Genomic DNA, 20,527 nt, shown 5'->3' on the forward strand with positions numbered 1-20,527 from the left:
ATACTACATCTCCCTAGATCAATATTAAAAGGTATGTATACTGAACGTGTTAAACCTTTTAAAAGTACAGTTAAGTCTGGAGGCAAACTAGCTACACCAAACTGTAAAACAACTCAAAAGCCAACTATTAATCATTGTCTTAAAATTTAAGTTCTAATTCAAAGAAAGCCAAATAAATCCTTCAGTGTCAGAAGAAATAATTTGCATGCCAAGTTATCAGAGAATTGTTAATGATGGGAGCTGACAAGGTAGCAGGAAGATAAAAGGTTAGCAAGGCAGTACAACAAGTACAACAGCTTACATTATATTCTTTAGCTAGACAAGCTCTAGAGCAATTTATGCAGTATTTCCAAGCTGGTAGAACATTTCCACAGTAAAAGCCAGTGCACCCGACATTTTAAGTTATTAGATGCACACAAAGAAAGATGGTTAAAGAAGCAAGTTTAATCAAACCAAAGAGTGACTTTTCCATGATAGTTCACCCCAACAGTGAATGACTCAAAAGGCAAGCTTTGTCATAAGGGTTTCAGTGAACAGCTCTCAAATCAGTCTCCCTATTCTCCAGAAATCCTACATCGTTTCCCTGTAATTAAAATAGCCTGTTAACATCCCACCCCTGATTTTTAAGGGGGAAAAAAGTTATCAAATATGTAATGTTGCTATACTTACCCTTTTTACCTCCTCTTCCTTTGTGTACCTCAGACAGAAGTGAAATACTCTAAGATCTTTACAGTAGATAATTAATTTATCTGGATATTTCTTCAGTTGTCCAGACAGAGATTTCTTTTTCTCATCGTAAACTACAGAGGTAAAACACCCAAGAAAGAATATAACATTAAAAATTCTGGCATTTCTTGTTGGGGTCCCAGCTAAACCGAGTCAACTTAAGAGTTTTACTAAGTATCCTAAAACACAGACTTGCAGTGCAGACAGACATACTTGTCAACAGGATCTTTACAGGGGAGATAATCTCAAGATTTTGTGCTCTGTCCTAGGTCTCCTCTTTTTCACTCAAATAGAGAGTACTGAGTTTTTGGCTGCAGTTCTTAGTTCTGACTACATACCACCATTGGTTTGGTTTGCTGAACAGGGCAGAGGCTTCTCTTATGCTGTTCACTGGTCCCTTGGCTGCTTCCCACAAGCAGCTAACCACAGTTTCAGCGTGGGCATTAAATTGTGCCAGAAAGGACAGGGAAAGAAGCCCACCAAGTTGCCATGGGAGCAAATAAAACTTAACTTGTCACTTCAAATAAAACTATGATAGCATATAGGCTTTCCTTCAAGATAATCCAGAAGAGGGGCGGTTTTATGGGAAAGCTATAGGGCCTAGTGGAAACCTCTGAACCTTGGTTCAGATAGAATTTAAAAGTTACCGTAGGGTGCTTATCTGAACTAATCTTTGGTGCGCACACAGCCACCAGCCGGGGGGGGGGGGGGTAAGAGGGGGAAATGGGGAAGCAAACCTACCTCCATAAATGTGGTCTATACAATGCAGAGTTATGTCATTTTCTCCTATGATCTTATTCTTAAATTCTGGCTCCTATAAGACAAAACATTTCATGTTATACAAAATTCCTGTCAATAAAGCCCATTATAGTCAAACTAAACAATGGCACCTTCCCATTAGAGAGCTATATCCTATGTATTCAGTAAATATATATTTACTTAAGTAAAAAGTAGCTAAATACTTGTCACTAATTGGCTTTTCAAAGCAAGAGTGGGAGATTGCACTAGTTGTATTACTCCAAATTGTTTTCTAGCCTTCAGTTATGTAATATCTTTAAAGGCAGGCAAAATCTGGTCTGCAGAATTTGTTATTGATAGTGACATGAGTAAGAAAATCCCACACAAGTTTGCAGGGTTTATAGTTAAAGACTTTTGAAATTAAATCATGAAATTAAATTAAATTTAAACATAAAATTAAATCATGCCAGCTTTGCAATCACTTTTTAGACTAGAACTTAATTTTCAGAATGGGCTTAATCTTAGTCTGATGTATTGCCATGCATATCAAGTATACTATACTACACTACTACAAGAAACACATGTACTACACATATGGAATTAGAATCTTGCTTCAATTAGTTTAGTTCACAAAATTAACTGTACAGAGTTTTGGGGGGAGGGTTTGGCTGAGTAATCTAAAATAACTTCAGATTTCTCTCTGACACCAACTCAGTGCTTCAGTTCCTAGATTAACCTCAGATATTTGAAAAAAGGAAGTCATTTTGTTCCAATGTCACTGAAGAACACTGTGCTCTATGAAACTGGTTAAATTCAGTATAATTTTTAAGTCACTTTGGCAGATGTGCTCTGTTGCTTCTATATATTAAGCATAGCAGTAATAAAGTTGATTTTTTTTAGCAGACTGTTACAAGTGTAAGTCTTCCAAATAAATGTTTTTAGCTGTACTAACTTCAAATTAAAATTTGATTTTTTGGTTCTTATTAATTTAATTGTTAATATGTCTAATTTAAAACAGACACTGAACATGTGTCATGCAGCTATTCACATTCTACAGACTCCTAACATTCCTATCAGATTCCAGGTGACAAAAGGACTGTTGAGATTTTCAAAGCCGATAAGGGGATTATTTATTTCTATTGTTGGAGCACCCAAAGGCTCAAAGACTGGGATCTTATTGTAGAAACATAAGGCCATTCCCACTCTGAAGAGCGCACAGTCCAAGTAAACTAAGTTAAGGGAAGATGTCAATTCCCTACACTGTTTTGAAGATCTCCTGGACTGGAGGGGGGAAAAAGTGTGTAAACAGCCAGAATTAGTTAGCCTCAATCAAGGATTCTCCACAGCTGTGCAAGACCTGTTCAGAAAATACCTTGTCTTACACATCTTGAGAAGGATGGTGCAGTGGTTGAGGCACTACACGTGGGATTCTTGGGAGACCTTAGTTCAAGTTCCTTGCTCTGCCACAGACTTCTCAGGTGACTTTTGGCGAGTCACTTAGGCTATGTCTACACTACAAACTTTGGTCAACGCAAGTTACACTGGCATACAGATGACAAAGTTTCTATATCACTCATGCATGTGCATATTATGTTGGTGCAGCAGGTACTTACCAAGAGCACTTAGGCTGATGTAAAGCACTATGGGTAGGTATCCCAGTGTGCCATGTGCTGCCATCTGGCATGATGCCTTTTGGGAACATTTCATAATGTGTTGCGAGATAGAAACGACAAGCGCTGGGAGGTCAGACCTCAACATGTAGCTCTCTCTATCCCACAATACCATCCATATCCTATAATTTTCACACTTTATAATAGGGGCTGTCAAGTAATTAAAAAAAAAGTAATTGTGATTAATCACACTTAAAACAATAATAGAATACCATTTACTTAAATGTTTTTGGATATCTTCTACATTTTCAAATATATTGATTTCAATTATAAAACAGAATACAAAGTGTACAGTGCTCACTTTATATTTTTGATTACAAGTATTTGCACTGTAAAAAACCAGAAATAGTATTAGATGAATTGAAAAATACAAGTACTGTAGTGCAATCATAAAAGTTGAACTTAAAAATGTAGAATTATGTACAAAAAACTGCATTCAAAATAAAACAATGTAAAATTTTAGAGCCTGCAAGTCCACGCAGTCCTACTTCTTCTTAAGACAATCGCTCAGACAAACAAGTTTGTTTACATTCACAGGAGATAATACTGCCCGGTTCTTGTTTACAATGTCACCTGAAAGTGAGAACAGGCATTCTCATGGCACTGTTGTAGCCGGAATCGCAAGATACTTATATGCCAGATGCACTAAACCAGGGGAGGCCAACCTGCAACTTCAGGGCCTCATGCGGCTCTTCAGATGTTAATATGTGGCTCCTGCATAGGCACTGACTCCAAGGCTGGAACTACAGATGCTAACTTTCCAATGTGCTGTGGGGTGCTCACTGCTCAACTCCAGGTCCTGCCACCACTCCACCCCTTCCCCCAACGTCTCTGCCCCTTCCCCTGAGCCTGCCATGCCCTCGCTCCTCCCCCCTCTCCACCAGAGCCGCCTACACATGAAAAACAGCTGATTGCGGTGGGCGGGAGGCGTAGGTGCTGATTGGGGGGCTGCTAGTGGACAGAAGGGGCTGGGGGCTAGAGGGGGATAGCGGATGAGGGGCTTCTGACATATTACTGTGGCTCTTTGCCAATGTTCATTGGTAAATTCTGGTTCCTTCTCAGGCTCAGCTTGGCCACCCCTGCACTAAACATTCATATGTCCCTTCATGCATCAACCACCATTCCAGGGGACATGCGTCCATGCTGATGACAGGTTCTGCTTGATAAGAATCCAAAGCAGTGCAGATTGACACATGTTCATTTTCATTATGGGTCAGATGCCACCAGCACAAGGTGGATTTTCTTTTTTGGTGGTTCAGGTTCTGTCGTTTCCACGTTGGGAGCGTTAATCTTTTAAAGACTTCTGAAAGCATGCTCTACACCTCGTCCCACTCAGATTTTGGATGGTACTTAAGATTCTTAAACCTTGGGTCAAGCGTTGTTGCTATCTTTGGAAATCTCACATTGGTACCTTCTTTGAGTTTTGTGAAATCTGCAATGAAAGTTGTTCAGTTCAAGAACACATGTGCTGGGTCATCAGCCGAGACTGCTATAACATGAAATATATGGCAGAATGCGAGTAAAACAGAGCAGGGGACATAAATTAATGCATTATTTTTTTAAAACGAGCATCATCAGTATGTCCTTTGGAATGATGGCTGAAGCATGAAGGGGCATACGAATATTTAGCATATCTGGCATGTAAATACCTTGCAATGCTGGCTACAAAAGTGCCATGCAAATAAATGCCTGTTCTCGCTTTCTGGTGACATTGTAAATAAGAAGAGGGCAGCATTATCTCCTGTAAAGGTAAACAAACATGTTTGTTTGTCTTAGCGATTAGCTGAACAAGAAGGAGGACTGAGTAGTCTTGTAGGCTCTGAAATTTCAGTTATGTAACAAAACAAAAATCCACATTTGTAAGTTTCACTTTCACAACAAAGACTGCTCTACAGTACTTGTATGAGGGGAACTGAAAAATCCTATTTCTTTTGTTTATCCTTTTTACAGTACAAATATTTGTAATAAAAAATATACACTTGATTTCAATTACAACACAGAATACAATACATATGAAAATGTAAAAAAAAATCCAAAATGTTTAATAAATTTCAATTGGTATTCTATTGTTTAACAGTGCAATTAAAACTGCAATTAATTGCAATTAATTTTTTTTGAGTTAATCGTGTGAGTTAACTGTGATTAATCGACAGCCCTACTTTATATTTAAAATTGCCAGTCTTCGGTCTCCCCCTTACTGACAGAAGAATGGAGCCTGCAGAGCTCTGCACTATTCTCATGAATATTACAAATAAAGGAGGCACAATTCTCCTATACCTGCAGACCCACAGGACATGACGATTTCTTGGAGGATAGTCTGCTGAGCCACATAGCAAAAAAACAAAAAACAAAAAAAACAATTCAAGGTTATTGGTAGCGTTCATGCAGCAAGTGCAGATGGTGAAGTGCCACTTCTAGGCATGAGAAGCAGTGACTGGTGGGACTGCATCATAACGTAGCCTTGGAATGATGAGCAGTGGCTGTAGAATTTTTGAATCTGAAAAGCCACATTCCTGGATCTGTATGCCAAGCTTGCTCCAGCCCTCCAGGACAGGGACACCAGAATGAGAGCAGCCTTGACTGTGGAGAAGAAAGTGGCAACCCCACTCTAACAACCGGCAACACCACAGAGTACATGAACAGAAAAGGCTATTTTTCTATGGTTATGCAAGCACTGGTGGATCACTGGGGGCACTTCACTAACCAGCCCATATTGATATCAGTGAAGGCCCACTACACACCTTTAAGAACACATACAGCTCATTGTTAAAGAGATGTCTACAGCTCAGCACAGATCTGTTGCACTCCCTTGCCTTGTGGCATGTTGCTTCTCTTTCATGCAGCACTGCAGCGGATCCCTGATGTACTCCTTTGTCTGCATCTGCCTGTAGAAGTCTACATTTCTACAGCTGGTCCATAGCTGGGCTTGCATAGCCTCTTTCCCCCAGAGGCCTGGGAGATCAAACATCTCCTGTCTACTCCAGGCAGGACCGCATCTAGGGCGTAGGACCAGCATGTTTGGTTGGGCAACTGCCCACAACAAAGGAGCACAATCATGAAAGGCATTTCAAAAATACATGCCGGGGGTTGGGGGTGGGAAGGCTTCTAGTTTCCATGACCTCTGGCAGTCGAGTTCACAACTGTTGCACTATGGGACAGCTGCTGAACAACTGTCAGGGTTGACACAGGTCATGCAGCGTTTACCTTCACGCTGCACTGATCTCAGTAGGTGGACCAGGGTTCAATGCTATTCAAGGAGATGGTTACGACAACACAGCAAAACAAGGTGCTTACATCAGCAGGACACAAATTTGCATGCAGACACATGCACAAATAGGTTGATGCACGGCAACTTACGTCAAGCTAACTTTGTAGTGTAGACCAGGCTCCTCCGTGCCTCAGTTCTGCATCTATAAATTAGGGCTAGTAGCTCTGTACCTCACAAGGGTTTGAGGATAAAAGATTGTGGGGCAATGGGGCAATTGTGGGGCAATTACTATAGTAATGGGGCCAGATAAATAACTAAGGCTAGACTTTACATTACAAGTTTCATGGGTCTAAATAAAGATGTATTTTATTTTTTAATTAAAGCAGTGTTTTTAAGATGTAATTAAACCAGTAAAAGCCCCTGTGTGGACACTCAAATAGATTTAAGCTTGACCTATACAGATTCCTTACCAACTCACAAGGAATTGATATAAACCAGGTTTAAATTTGTTAAGAGGGCCCACAGGGGCTTGCACTGATCTATTCAAAAGAATGCTTTTAGTCCCATCCCCACTTGCAATATAGCCATGGACTTAATCTTTTCCCTAAAACTTGGGAGTATTATAATATAAAAACGCATTATTCTCAGGAACAATTTTCAATAGGGTGTAGTAGTTAGTAGTTTAGTAGTTCTAAAACAGGCCATGAGAACTAGAGACTGAGACTTCACCTAGAAACAGGACAGCATTAGTTTTATCATAGCACTCTGTTCTGACTCTGGGACATAACAACTGGTGCTTTTGAAGAGAAAATTGTGACCTCTCACAGAAGAGATGGACTCAAGAAATAAAAGTTATCTGTCATGACTAAGAAGGAGACTGCTGTTGCTAATCATTACGTGCCACAGAGGGTCCTGTGGGGACAGTGAGTGTACAAACTGGGTTTAGTGAGTTTGTGGTGCTCAAGGCTTGCTACAAAGCTTTCTTTTTCATTTCTTTATAAAACATTCCCTCTAATGGGGAAGGGAAAAAAGGCTGCATAGAGGCAGTGTATATTACTTGCTACTGAGAAGTACATTCACAAGACTTAGCCAAATGAAGTTTGTCTTCCTACGTTATCATCTGAAGCAGATTCATCACCAAGAAAAGCAATCTTGAAGTTTGTGCAAATGAGTTTCCCGCAGGCTCCACGATTTGACCCATCTTCTTGTACACACTTTAATACTGTGTTTGCCTCACAGAGCAGCAATTCACCTGATTGAAATAAACAGTCTTAGCTTGCAGCGTAATGGAACATTCAGATATTAAGACACAAAGTCATCTATTCAATCTCCAACTCAACATTAACTTTGAGTCCAACTTCCAATGCATTGGCTGGCTGAGTTTACCACGTCACAGAAGTGCCAGAAAAATCAGAGAAATAGCTCATGGGACTGATGTCTTCTCAACTGGGCATTCTATCTATAGATTATTGGTTCAAGTTTAAACCAAAAAACAAATCAATGGCCTTTGAAATGAACTGCTGATCTTAATTTCTAATGGACAAATGTCCATATTACAATTTGTACCCTTGTGGACAGTTACATCTAAGCAATATATTGAGTTTAGATGTAAGGGTGGGTCCAATCCAAGTGGCTGCTCCAGATTCAAATTGGAGGCATAATTCTGGAGAAGCTTAAAGTAATGCTGCCTCCCTGTGCTGTAGACAGGGATTGCACCAAGTGTCTTGGGAGATTAGTCTCTAAGGTGCCACTAGTACTCCTTTTCTTTTTGCAAATACAGACTAACACAGCTGCTACTCTGAAACCTCCATGAAATCAAGTCTCAATTACAATTTCTCTCACTGTCAAGTTTTTGTAACCTACAGCATTCTAATGCTTTGCATCAATTTCTACCTACAAATTTAATTATCTTAATGATGTTTTGGCTGGGAATCATGACATGCATTTGATAGGTTACCAACAGTATACAGGTTCTGAGGACATTCCAAGGCCTTAAGACCACATTTGTAAGTGTCATTATGGATCTGTGATGGCGAGAATTAAGCTCTATATCCCACATGCAAAGACTGACCTCCAAGCTTAATACTAACTCCACTAGCTTTTGTTGATTTTTTATAGGATACAGGAAAGATTTAAAAGTGGACTAAAGAATTCTAAACAGTTGGGCTCGTGCTCTTTCTAGCATCTTTATGAAGAATGCAAAGGCTTGACTTTTTATTTTATTACTGCTACATTCTCCCATTTTTGTTGGAGAACATTTGGAAGATCTCAGGGATGTTTATTGTGATTTCTAACATCTTAATCAAAGGGAAAAGGGATTATCTTTACCAAAGGCTTTTTATCTAAAAGGTTAGTCACTGAAGTTGAATAGGTGTAAAAAAACCCAAAAGTGTAAGAGTAATTTTGATCTGTAACTAAAAATCTTTTCAATAGCTCAACTTGCATTGTTTTCTTGAGGTCATTGCTCTAGCTCTCCAGTCAGGCTTTCAGCCAAGACATGACCTACATTTCTAATATTATATATTTTCCTAAATTCCTTCTAAGTCTTCTTTATAAAATAAAGAAACGTAAAACCTGAGCACAATTTTTCCCCATGCAGGACACCTATAAACACAGTACTCAAGTTCAACAGAAATACCAACTTTGCATTTTAGAACAATCCATGCAGATGCAAAAACAGAACATTCAGCCTGTATGGTTACTTACCTCTCATCCTCTATTTTACTACTCAAGATACCGGTGTCTCTTGAGCGTTTACTGCACCAAACAAATGAGAATATTTTCTTATGAAGATGTGGCTATATAAAAGACATAATTTTGAGTTCTAAATTCAATACACAATGTAACACAACAATTACCTGGTAACAAGTGAAGGTTTACTTCCTTTTCTATGGGTTCCTTTATGTGTATTTCCTAAAACAAAAGAAGAGTCATTGTTCCTTTGAAAAGAACTTTAATACATTAGTACCATTTACAGAATGACTTTCTTAAATGTAAACACTAGATTACCTCAGAGATCAGCAAAGCACTATTCCGTTCAAGAGGCAGGGGGAAAAAAGTTATTAACTTTTCAGTTTGCAAGAGAGAAGAGATAGGGATATTTAAAAGGACACCATCCACTTGAAATAAATTTCAGACCAGAGCTAGAAGCTGAGGCCCCAACACCTCATGCAATATTTGTAGTTTTACAATAGTCTTTGCAATATTAGTAATTTTCCTAATTTAAAAAAGTTGTTACTCTTCTGGTTTGTGAAAGATCTGAATAAGAGCGCTGTCAAACACGAAATAAAACTGAAGAGATATTTTCCTTCTAATATTTCAATTTATTAATAACCTTAGGTAAAAAAAAATTCTAGGCAGAAGTGTGACTTTTTTCCCCTTTTAAAACAGACCAAGTTTGGCAGTAGTTCTTATAGGTCATTTGTCCACCATGTTTATGTTTAAGTTGGTGGCTGGCACCCATAACGTGAAACTGTGCAGTTCTTTTAAAATGAAGATTAAATCTCTGTGCTGGGAACCCAACTAGTATCCAGTTCAGGACTGAGTAAAAAAGATATTAAATAAAAAGCCAGCATCACTGCCATTAGTACCTTTAGCACAGGTAACAGCACAAGTAGGTAGACATTTCTCAAGTAAAATTTAGTTTCCCCAACTTCCCCGCTCCTAAAGTTACACATCCACTATGGTCTCCATATAAGACAAATCTGTCAGAACTATAGCATTAGTATTGAAGTTATGTAGCATCTTTCTAGTGCCATGAAGCTTTATATTTTAGTAACTATAATGTAACAAACAAACGAGTAAAATATGCAAGTTACACCTAAAAAGCACTGTCACTATTAAAGAGATCTCACAGAAAGTGACTCCAGAAGCTCAGACAGAAATCCTTTACACAAACTGAACATGGCATATTTCAATTAAGAGTCATACACACAGTACAACCCAGATGAGGGTCCCAGAGAAGGTCTTAATATTGATTACGCTAGCCTTAGTGGTACTCAGCATGATTAGTGCAACCTTACTGTAGCCTCCCAAGATCAAAGAACATAATCCTTCCTGCACAGGCAGTTCAGAATGCTCCCTCGCCCCCCTGGAGTCACAATGAACAGCTTCACCTAACATGCATTAGGAGCCCTTGTGGAGAACTACTGGTTAACTGGAAAACCAAAGGAACCACAGCTGTTGCAAACTAAGGTTAGTTTGTGCCCAGTATTCTAATAAGAGATTGTGACTCAACCAAGAAAGCCAGTTGGAAATTTATTAAAGGTCAAAATAAGAGGGAACAATAAACAGTATGCCTGAGTCTTGTCAAGCTAAGCACAAAGGAAGAGAAATACCTCCTGGCACAAACACAAAATTAAGAACTCATATCCAGGCATATAAATACAGATACTTGTATCCAGACCCAGAAGAACCTATATGCAAAATGGTGACGTTATTTATCAGCATCTAACAAGGAAAAGGGTATGTTTACACAGCCAAGAAAAACTGCCAGCGGACTCTAGCTTGCAGGGCTCTGGCTGAGGGGCTGTGTAGATTTTTGGGTTTGGGCTGGAGCCCAAGCTCTGGAACCCTTCCATGCTGCAGGATCCCAGAGTCAGCTGGCATGGCTAGCTGCAGGTTTTTCTTTGCTGTACAGACATCCCAAACAAAATACCAGGAATCCTTTGCAGGTCAGCAGCAAAAAGTATTGAGTGCTGGGACAGAAGACAGAAAAGGTAGTTAAACTTGTAAAAAAAGTAAGGTAAGGCAATCATGGAAAAAAATTCAAGCCGGAAGATGACAGCTAATGGAAGAGGGGGAAAAAATAACAGCTACTCGTGTGTGTTTATTGTATCATGAATGGAAGCTTGAAACAATTAAATGAAACTGAAGAGTTCAGAAATTCAGAAGTGCTTTTAAATCAACAAAGTTTGTCTACAGGCAGCAACTCCAGTAATTCACTAAAGCAGACCAACATTACATCAAACCTCCACACAAACACGAACATAAGGAAAATTGAACTATTTTCCCCCACTGTTGACGCTTCATCAACGGGAGAGAGTATTGCTATAATTGATGAAGAATTATAGTTCCCATTTTTCAGAACACAGACACAGTCGCACATGTACACACAGCCAGCTCTGCAATTCCTGTGTGCTTAGTTCATGTGCACACACCAGCCAGCTTTCCTTCTGATGGACAAACATGATCTTATTTTTAGTTTTCCTAAACTACTGAAGCCAAGTTTAACATACATAATTAAGACTATTTAAAACAACTTTCTCTGTTTCAAAATTGTATGGCTATGAATGTTAATTTATCCCGTGGAGATTACTTGTGGCTCACTAGCAGGCAGTTGGCAAAATTAGAACCAAAAGAATTATTCACTTAAATCAATGGGAACAGCCGTGGATTTTTGAAAGTTTACGTCCATCAGTTAACACAAACTGAAACACTTACAAGAGAAAAGGAGTACTTGTGGCACCTTAGAGACTAACAAATTTATTTGAGCATAAGCTTTCGTGAGCTACAGCTCACTTCATCGGACTGTCTTTAAAAGGGGTGAGCTAGAATCTCTGAAATGTATAGCTGCAGTCCTGTGAAGAGAAGCAGGCAAAACAAGATGGCCTTTTTAGTTAAAGGTGATCTACAAAGGAAAAAAAAAAAGCCTTATAAAAGATCAAAAAGGACAACCTGAAAGGTTTTCCCAAAAGAATGTTTTCTGCATTAGAAATTCAACTTGCATCTGCTTGAGAAACCTGGTATGAAATGGCAACACACCTGAGTGTGACAACTATTGTTAATAACAGGTTTCAGAGGAACAGCCGTGTTAGTCTGTATTCGCAAAAAGAAAAGGAGGACTTGTGGCACCTTAGAGACTAACCAATTTATTTGAGCATGAGCTTTCGTGAGCTACAGCTCACTTCCACGGTAAACATCTGATGAAGTGAGCTGTAGCTCACGAAAGCTCATGCTCAAATAAATTGGTTAGTCTCTAAGGTGCCACAAGTCCTCCTTTTCTTATTGTTAATAAGTAGTTTAACAGCCTGATACCTTGATAATTTCAGTTAACAGATATAAATTTGAGAAACTAATTGTCTGCTAAAGATTTAGACTTCTCACTGCCTCAATTAAGGAATGAGTTCAAAATACACATCTCAGACATCCAGGATATCTTCCTGGAAAAATAAGGAAGGATCAGACTTTACATTCCTTACTTTGTAAGAAAAAACAAGAAAAGACACTTTCAAACAAGTCAGGCCTTCTGTCTACATCAGACAGAAAGAGGGCACAAGGTCATTTTTAAGAAACATCTCTGAAGGTTAATTTAAGCAGATATGTTGTATCCTCAAGTAGTCCAAGGGTCTTTACTGGTAGTATGCAGGAATTTTACATTAAGGTAAACTGCATCCCAAAAAGTTACCCATCTGTCTCCTTTTCTTTAGCCTTATTCCCTGGCCCAGACCACCCATCCTTCTACTCAAGCCTGACCTCTACATTAGACTTACTGAAAAGTTGGGAGAGGAATAGAGGCACATTTTTCAGAGTGCAGGTTATCTTCTTCTGAAAAGCCTGGACAGCGGGTGACAATTAAAAGTAGATTTATAGTTTTTAATATTAGAATGTTTTAATCTAGTACCTTGTGTATGAATCTACTGCTTCCTCCCCATTTATTTTGGAGCAGATTAGGTACCCTTTTCTCCTTGCCTGATGGCCCTAGGGGAAAAAAGAGATATACTTCAACTGTTCCTAGACAAATGGCAACCTCCGAGTCATCTTAACCCTCTAAACTCATATTTATCAGCTAGAAGTTACCTTGTTTCAGTCATCGTTCATAGGAACTGATGGAGAAACTATGGAATTTTCTGCTGGGGCTCTATGGATTTGCAGTTTCATCTCAGGTTCTGGACAGTTCTCAATACAGAAAGATTGCTTGCAGTCTCTGAACCAAAGCAACCCAAAATACCTACTACAGCTGTTATACCTGCAAAAAATTAAAAATAAAAACCTTTGGCATTCCACACCAAGCAACCAAAAAAATCAGCCTGTGCTTTAGGAGGATATCAAACGCAGACATTGCCCCCTTCATTCCAGCTTTGATACAGTTCTCTGTGCAACAGTCTCCGAAGCCTGAACCTCCAGGAAAATCAGCTAGACTGGGAATAGCATTAGGGCATGTCTGCACTAGAAACTTTTTGCAGTGTTTGTGTATCTGTTATCTGGAGCAACCGATGTGAGCAGTGCACAATACTGCAGTGTTAAGATGATTAAGGTACTTTTTCCTTGTATCAATGAAGTCACACAGTACAGCAAAGTTTCAAAATAAGTGCTAAGTATTCTGGTGGGACAGCCTATGGTTTATTGCTCCATCACGGTTATGCATTCTGGGATTTTTTGACTGCAGTGGCTAGAATTCAGATGAGCCTGTACACACTCCACTCTCCAGAGGGCAATGAAGTCCAGGACATCTGCATAGGACAATGCTAAGCACAAGGCATACTCCTGATGATGGAGCAGTCATAACAGGTATGTGAATCCCCATGAGCTGGAACCACAAAGGACAGCACTTGGCTGCACACCAGCTTTTAAATAGGAAAGCGACATCCATTCAGGATAACTCTGGAAGAGTAGCGGGTATATCGGTAAACAAAACAATAATCCAGGTAAAGGGCAAAGCTGTGTATGATAGAAGTGGAAGGACTTGGAGATATGCAACAGTTGTTCAGGACGGAGATGTATCCACACTTACTTCATGGCGGGTACTCTCATCCCACTTCCCTGGAAGTGGGTTTTTTAAGTGGGTTCAATAACGTACAGTAAAATGCCAGACGACTCACACTAGAAGATTCTGTATGTGGACAGAAGTCACTAAAGAAAAGTAAGTTATCCCTCAATAAATGTCAAATGTAGACAAGCCCTTAGTCTTGTATCCTATGTATGAGGGCAGTTTCCTCAACTGGAGTACTATGATGCAGAAAAGCATTTATATTTTCACAAAAAAAAAGATAAATGTTTTGAAGATAAAGCCCATGAAGATTAGGGTTAGGATAAGGTAATCTGATTTCTGCACTACCTATTCGGTTGATTAGCTAGAGTTCAGGCAATAAAGCATATCCAATCAAGTGCTGTCCATGAGGACCAATTCCTGTGAGCTCCACTAAGGAAGGGATCAGAGTGGTAGCCGTGTTAGTTTGTATCAGCAAAAAGAACGGGGAGTACTTGTGGCTATGGTGCCACAAGTACTCCCTGTTTTGTTTTTTTTAAGGAAGGGATATTATTCATAACGTACTGTTTGTGAAATTTAACCAGTTCTACAAACTGCAAATTAGATATCGTCTATTACATAATTGTTCAGAAATAAAATCTGAGATCTTTTTGCGAAGCCTAGATAAATGTAGCTTTCCAGTGACACTTATCTTAGCCAAAGTCAGCAAGTGGTGGCAGCCAAGCTATACATAGAATCATAAGACTGGAAGGAACTTTGAGAGGTCATCTAGTCTAGTCCCCTGCAATCCTAGCATTAATTATTATCTAGACCACCCCTGACAGGTGTGGGTCTAATTTGCTCCTAAAAGCCTCCAATGATGGAGATTCCTAGGCAATTTATTCCATTGCTTAAGTACGCTGACAATTATGATATTGGTAGATGTCTTGATTCCTAAATCCTTTTAATCAGGTTTCAGATAGTTTTTAACACACAGCACAAACTACTACTGACCTGCTTACAGGACATAACTAGGATAGATGTTACAGCATTACACCTCTACCCCGATATAATGCGACCTGACATAACACGAATTCGGATATAACGTGGTAAAGCAGCGCTCTGGGGAGCGGGGCTGCGCGCTCTGGCAAATCAACGTGTCAGGCTCCGACACACTGCTCTGAGCGGCATGTTAAGAGTGCTGGACCAGGGCTGAGGTGTTGGACAAGGGGCAGAGGGTCTCGGGGGCTGGGGAGGAGAGGTTGGATAGTTCAAAGGTTTGGGGGCAGGGCGGTCAGGGGTGTGGATAGGGGTCAACGGAGTCAGGGGACAGAGAGCGGAGGTGTGGGGGGTTGGATGGGTCGGGGATTTTGAGGGATCAGTCAGGGGGCGGGAAGTGACTATTAATAATGGAAATGCTTGCGACCAAAGCAAGTTTGACATAACGCAGTTTCACCTATAATGCGGTAAGATTCTTTTGGCTCCTGAGGAGCCCATTATGTCAGGGTGGAGGTGTACCATGAAATCATCTCTCTCCAAAAGGAGCATGAATGTAGTGTGGGGCAATTACTCCTCTTCCCCAAAAAACTTCACCTGCACAATCCCATCAATATCTACCATATCACTGTTTGGAGATGTAGCGAGAGGTCAACAATATGACAAAATTATTTAGCTGCATTATTTTCCTCAGGTATAACCAACACAATCACAGGGATGTCACAATGCCTTCTATGAATCATCATCTGGATGAAATGGCTAACACTAAACCCAGGCATAACTGAAGAGATGTTTGTAAGAAGAGGGAAACATTCTGAAGAACTAGTCAAGATGCTGACTTCCCTCTCAAAGGGGTCTTCCTCCTAAAAGCAGCATGCAGCCTTGGAGTCTTAGTAACAGGCCTCAATAACCAGGTAGCATCACTGGCAAAGAGTAACTTCTTTCATCTCCAATTTGCTAGGAAGCATAATTTCCTCCTGGCCAGAGAAATCCATACAGAAGCATTGCAAAGGCTCTAGCTTGTGCAGAGTGCATCTGCCTGCCTCTTCAATAGGTCAGACCATCATGAGTATTTCACTTATGTGTTCCATTCCATTCAGTAGTTCTTAGCCCATGGCTTCACCTTCAAAGACATCAATGGGGTCAGAAACAAGCTACCACAACTACCATGAATTGTCAAAACAGCTGTCTCAAAGAAGCACAACAAAGCTTACAAAGGACAAAGTACATGAGTAGAGTCCTGCACGGGTACAAAATTTGTATCTGCATCTGATTTGCAAAAATGGTTCGCAGATATCCACATCCGTCAATCTAAGAGCTGGTAACTAGGCTGACAGAAAATTCTTCAGTTCACCTAGCTGCATTTATACCAGGGGTTGGATTGATCTAACTATGGAGATGAGGGCACAAAACTTTTTCATAGCTCTAAGCAACATAGCAAAGTCCATCTAATTTTTAAGCATAGACCACAAACTATAATTTAAGAAAGTTTTAAATCCTTAGGATTGAAGGTTACATCAGTTTGCATTTGGGAAATAAACATCAATTTAGTTTGAAACAGCTGAGAGGTGTGAACTGTCCCTAGTTATCTCAATGTGGGTGTTAAAATAGTTAATTGGGTTTAATAGTTAAGGGAGTATCTCAAACAAGGTGTATAACTGTGTATCTAGTTTGCATTCAACCAGTACAACTGTGAGAGTAAACTCAGTAATTGCATGGGTGCAGATGGGGGGCATCTTCTCCCCCAGATATGTTGCAGAAGCAATGCATTGGGAAGGGGGGGTACCCAGATTTCTCCCTTAGCCCTGCTTCCTCCCTGCGGAGGAATGTAGGACAGGACTAGTGGTGACATCAGGAGCTCTGTACCCTGCTGGGCAGTTTCCCCCACATGGTCTGCGTAAGGGAAGGGCAGGAGAGCTGCTCCTGTTGATTCACTGCACAACCCATGTGGGGAACTGACTGGCAGGCACAAAGTATCTTCAGTTTCTGCTCTCTCCCCCCTAGCCCCTTAGGGGGGCACAGAGCAACGTTCGGGGGGCGGGGGAGCAGTGATGCCACCCAGGTGTTCTCTGTATAAGGGGAGGGCAGAGACCAAGGAGAGCCAGGCAACTGAGCTGCTTCCCTAGCATACGGTATACAGCCCAGGTGAGTGAGCGAGTGAATTACTCCTGGGGGAATTGGAATTCTGCACCTGGCTCAGCTGCTAAGGGGGTGGGGGTAATGGGACTTCCTCTTTCCCTAGAGCAGCTGGGGCCAACCCCCAGGGACCTCCCTGGTTGGGGGAAGCTCTGCACGTCCCCTCCGCTCCCCCATCGCTCCTTGGCCTCAGGGGGCAGGAATCACTCTAGGGCATCTGTCCAACCCACCTGCATCTAGCACCCCACACACACTCAGAACCCCCTGCACCTGAATCCTCATCCCGCCAAGCCTCTCACTCCCTGCATCTGGACCGCCCCTGCAGAGCACCCACCATGATCTGGAACCCCCTGGAGAAGAAATGTTTATTGGAAAGGATCCATTGAATATGGGGACTTACAGAAGGGAGAGAGTTATGTTCAGACAGGTGTGAATCAGGAAAATATTAACATTGTTTTGAGGTTAAAAGAAAATGAAACCTAGTAGCATGTGTTTTGTCCAGAGGAGGGGCTAGCCAGGTTATACGGGAGACCTGATACTAACTTTAAAATTCAAACCATGCAGAGAAAGTGCCTCTGGTTACACTGAACACTCTGGGGACATGTGACCGCATACTGACCAGACAGAAAGGTTGCTCTGAAACGCAAGAGGAAGGATTTCACTATGAAAAGTAATCAGACTTTATTTTGGCACTACGTTTACAGACTGTGCATTCTATAATGGATTACAAGATCTGGGCAGGGACTGTCTTCACTCTCTCTTATACAGCACACAATAATACACTGTCTGTGTTTAGTAGTCTAGACAGGTTTGCTTCTATTATGACAGGTTTCAGAGGAACAGCCGTGTTAGTCTGTATTCGCAAAAAGAAAAGGAGTACTTGTGGCACCTTAGAGAGTCTCTAAGGTGCCACAAGTACTCCTTTTCTTCTATTATGAGTTTCTGCACTATCACTTTAGTTTAGTTTAGGGCAACATGAATTACGTTCAGAGAACTTTTTGGCTGAACCTGGAAAAAGCGAAAGGGAGATGGACAATGATGTCAGGTCATAAGCACAGAAAAAACATGCTGTCTTCCCCTCTGAAACAGGATCACAGATAGTCTGGAGAGGGTGTTTGTGTGCCCAGATAGGGATAAATAACCTACAAGGTACCAGGCACAGTTCCAGATTCTTCATATACAGACACTCCCTGACTTATGCAAGCATTCTGTTCCGGAATGCCTTGCATAAGTCAGAACTGTATCTCTGGCCATTACACCAACAAAACCAAAAACAAACATACAAAAAAAACCACACCCCCCAAAACCCCCCTCCACCTCCTATTTGTAGCTTACGGAAGTTTTTCCGTAAGCTCTGGTTTGCGTAAATCAAGTTTGCGTAATTCAGAAGCGTCTATTCAGAATGAGGAATGACACAGGAAGGAAGGAAGGAAAGATAGAAGCAGTAAGAAACAATAGACTGAAAAACCCCTACATAAGATCAGCATCTCCAAAATACAAGAGTCCTAAGAACAAAGAGGCTCGAGTAAAGTCATCCAAGACAGGGATATTGAGTCTGGACAGAGTGGGGGGAAAGGTAAGTCTCAGCACATCTGAAGACAGATTTTATATTTAATGAAGTTTTAGGAGCTTCTCACCTCAAAGAGATGTGGACAAAGATATTTGATCTAACATATGCTTCAGTGGCTGAACAAGAAGGTGGAAACTCAGGAGTCTAACCAGGTCACTTAAGACCCATTTAGCTCTCAAGTGTGTGACTGCTTTGAACTTGTATGTTAGATGAAAAAAAGGCTGTCAAAACTCCCACAATTTCTTATTCATACATGGCAGTGGATAGTCTAGACTGAAAAAGCTATAAAAATGAGTTGTGTTAGGAGTGAATGAGCATTCATCTGAAATTAATGCTATAGTACATGCAAGATCATTAAAGCAATGTAAAGTGTACAAGATTTAGAACATTCCAAAGCTAAAGTTATTCTGGAAATGTTAATTGTCATAATTTCATATATAGTATTTTCAATGCCTTCCCTTGTTAAATGCAAGCCTTAAGTCATACTATATTACTTATCAAGGTATATGGAATGCACCATAAAAAAAAACAGATTATGCAACATTGCTCATCAAACATGACAGGATGGAACTCTTGCCATCATCTGATTTGAATGCTTAGTTTTACAACAGTACTACTGTTTTTGCTTTTTGCTTTAGTTTCCTGTGAGTTTAAAAAAAGAATTTAGCATTAGTTTGTTTGCAAAGTTTTTGAACTCTACAGTGCATTCAACTTACAGTGCACAGATGTGTATCTATATATAATTCAAACAGTCACATCACAAACCAAAGCCAATTTCTCAAACCAAGTAAATTCCCACTGAAGACCAATGCTTTATTTATTAGTTTAACAAACAAAGGTCTATTAAAAATGCTTAGCAACCTTAACCATTATTAAAGCTATCAAATGTCTGTTATAGATATAACCAATCAGATTTTTCACAGATTACTACTACTGGTAAATTTATTTATTTCAGTCTGGAAAGTGTTGTCTCTTGATTTGAATAAAGTAATAAAATATGAACTCCAGCTGTACATGTGCATTTTAGATTCTTCCTTTGTCTTGCAAGGCCTAACCAAAATCTAGACAAACCAAACCTGAGCTTTTCAAGTTTTGCTTTGAGAAAAGCAGACCCTAAAAGGAGGTATTGATAAATTACTGCATGTGTGCACTTAATCTTAAAGCGTTTTGAGACACTATTAGGCACAAATCTGCATTAAGGACTTCATGTACAATAGAACCCAGAGTTATGAACACCAGAGTTACAGACTGACTTGTCAACCACACACTTCATTTGGAACCAGAAGTAAGCAATCAGGCCATAGCAGAGACACCCCCGCCCTCCCAAAAAAAAAAAAAAAAAAAAAAAAAGAAGCACAAATACAGAACTGTGTTATATGTAAACTACTAAAAAAAAAGGAAAGTTTAAAAAAAGATTTGACAAGGTAAGGAAACTGTTTCTGTGCTTGTTTCACAGAAGTTAAGAGATTGAAAGGAGCATTTTAATTCTGTATAGTACGGTTTCAAAGCTGTATTAAGTTAATGCTCAGTTGTAAACTTTTGAAAGAACGACCGTAATGTTTTGTTCAGAGTTACAAACAACTTCTAGTCCCAAGGCATTCAAAACTATAAATGTGTTTAACAGTTTTACTTACAGTGGAACTTCAAAGTATGCAATGTTGTTGTAGTCCACATAGAGATAAACAACCTAGAAGGTATCAGGTCATCTGAAGAAGAGCTCTGTGTAAGCTTGAAAGCTTCTCTCTCTCAGCAACAGAAGTTGGTCCAATAAAAGATATTACCTCACCCACCTCGTC

The 20,527-nt window shown here is 40.1% G+C and overlaps 1 protein-coding gene across 1 annotated transcript in view; it reads right to left on the reverse strand.

Moving 5' to 3' along the window:
• Positions 1-20,527, reverse strand: part of MTMR12 (myotubularin related protein 12) — a 62,899-nt gene that overhangs the window by 34,435 nt on the left and 7,937 nt on the right. Inside the window, exons 2-5 of the mRNA XM_073343676.1 lie at positions 9,201-9,255; positions 7,455-7,594; positions 1,468-1,540; positions 670-800 (exon numbers count right to left, since the gene is read on the reverse strand). Coding sequence (XP_073199777.1) covers positions 670-800; positions 1,468-1,540; positions 7,455-7,594; positions 9,201-9,255 — 399 coding nt within the window. The remainder of the gene's footprint in view (positions 1-669; positions 801-1,467; positions 1,541-7,454; positions 7,595-9,200; positions 9,256-20,527) is intronic.

Source organism: Lepidochelys kempii, chromosome 5, assembly GCF_965140285.1.
Source record: "Lepidochelys kempii isolate rLepKem1 chromosome 5, rLepKem1.hap1, whole genome shotgun sequence".
In the NCBI taxonomy this organism is placed as follows: domain Eukaryota; kingdom Metazoa; phylum Chordata; order Testudines; family Cheloniidae; genus Lepidochelys; species Lepidochelys kempii.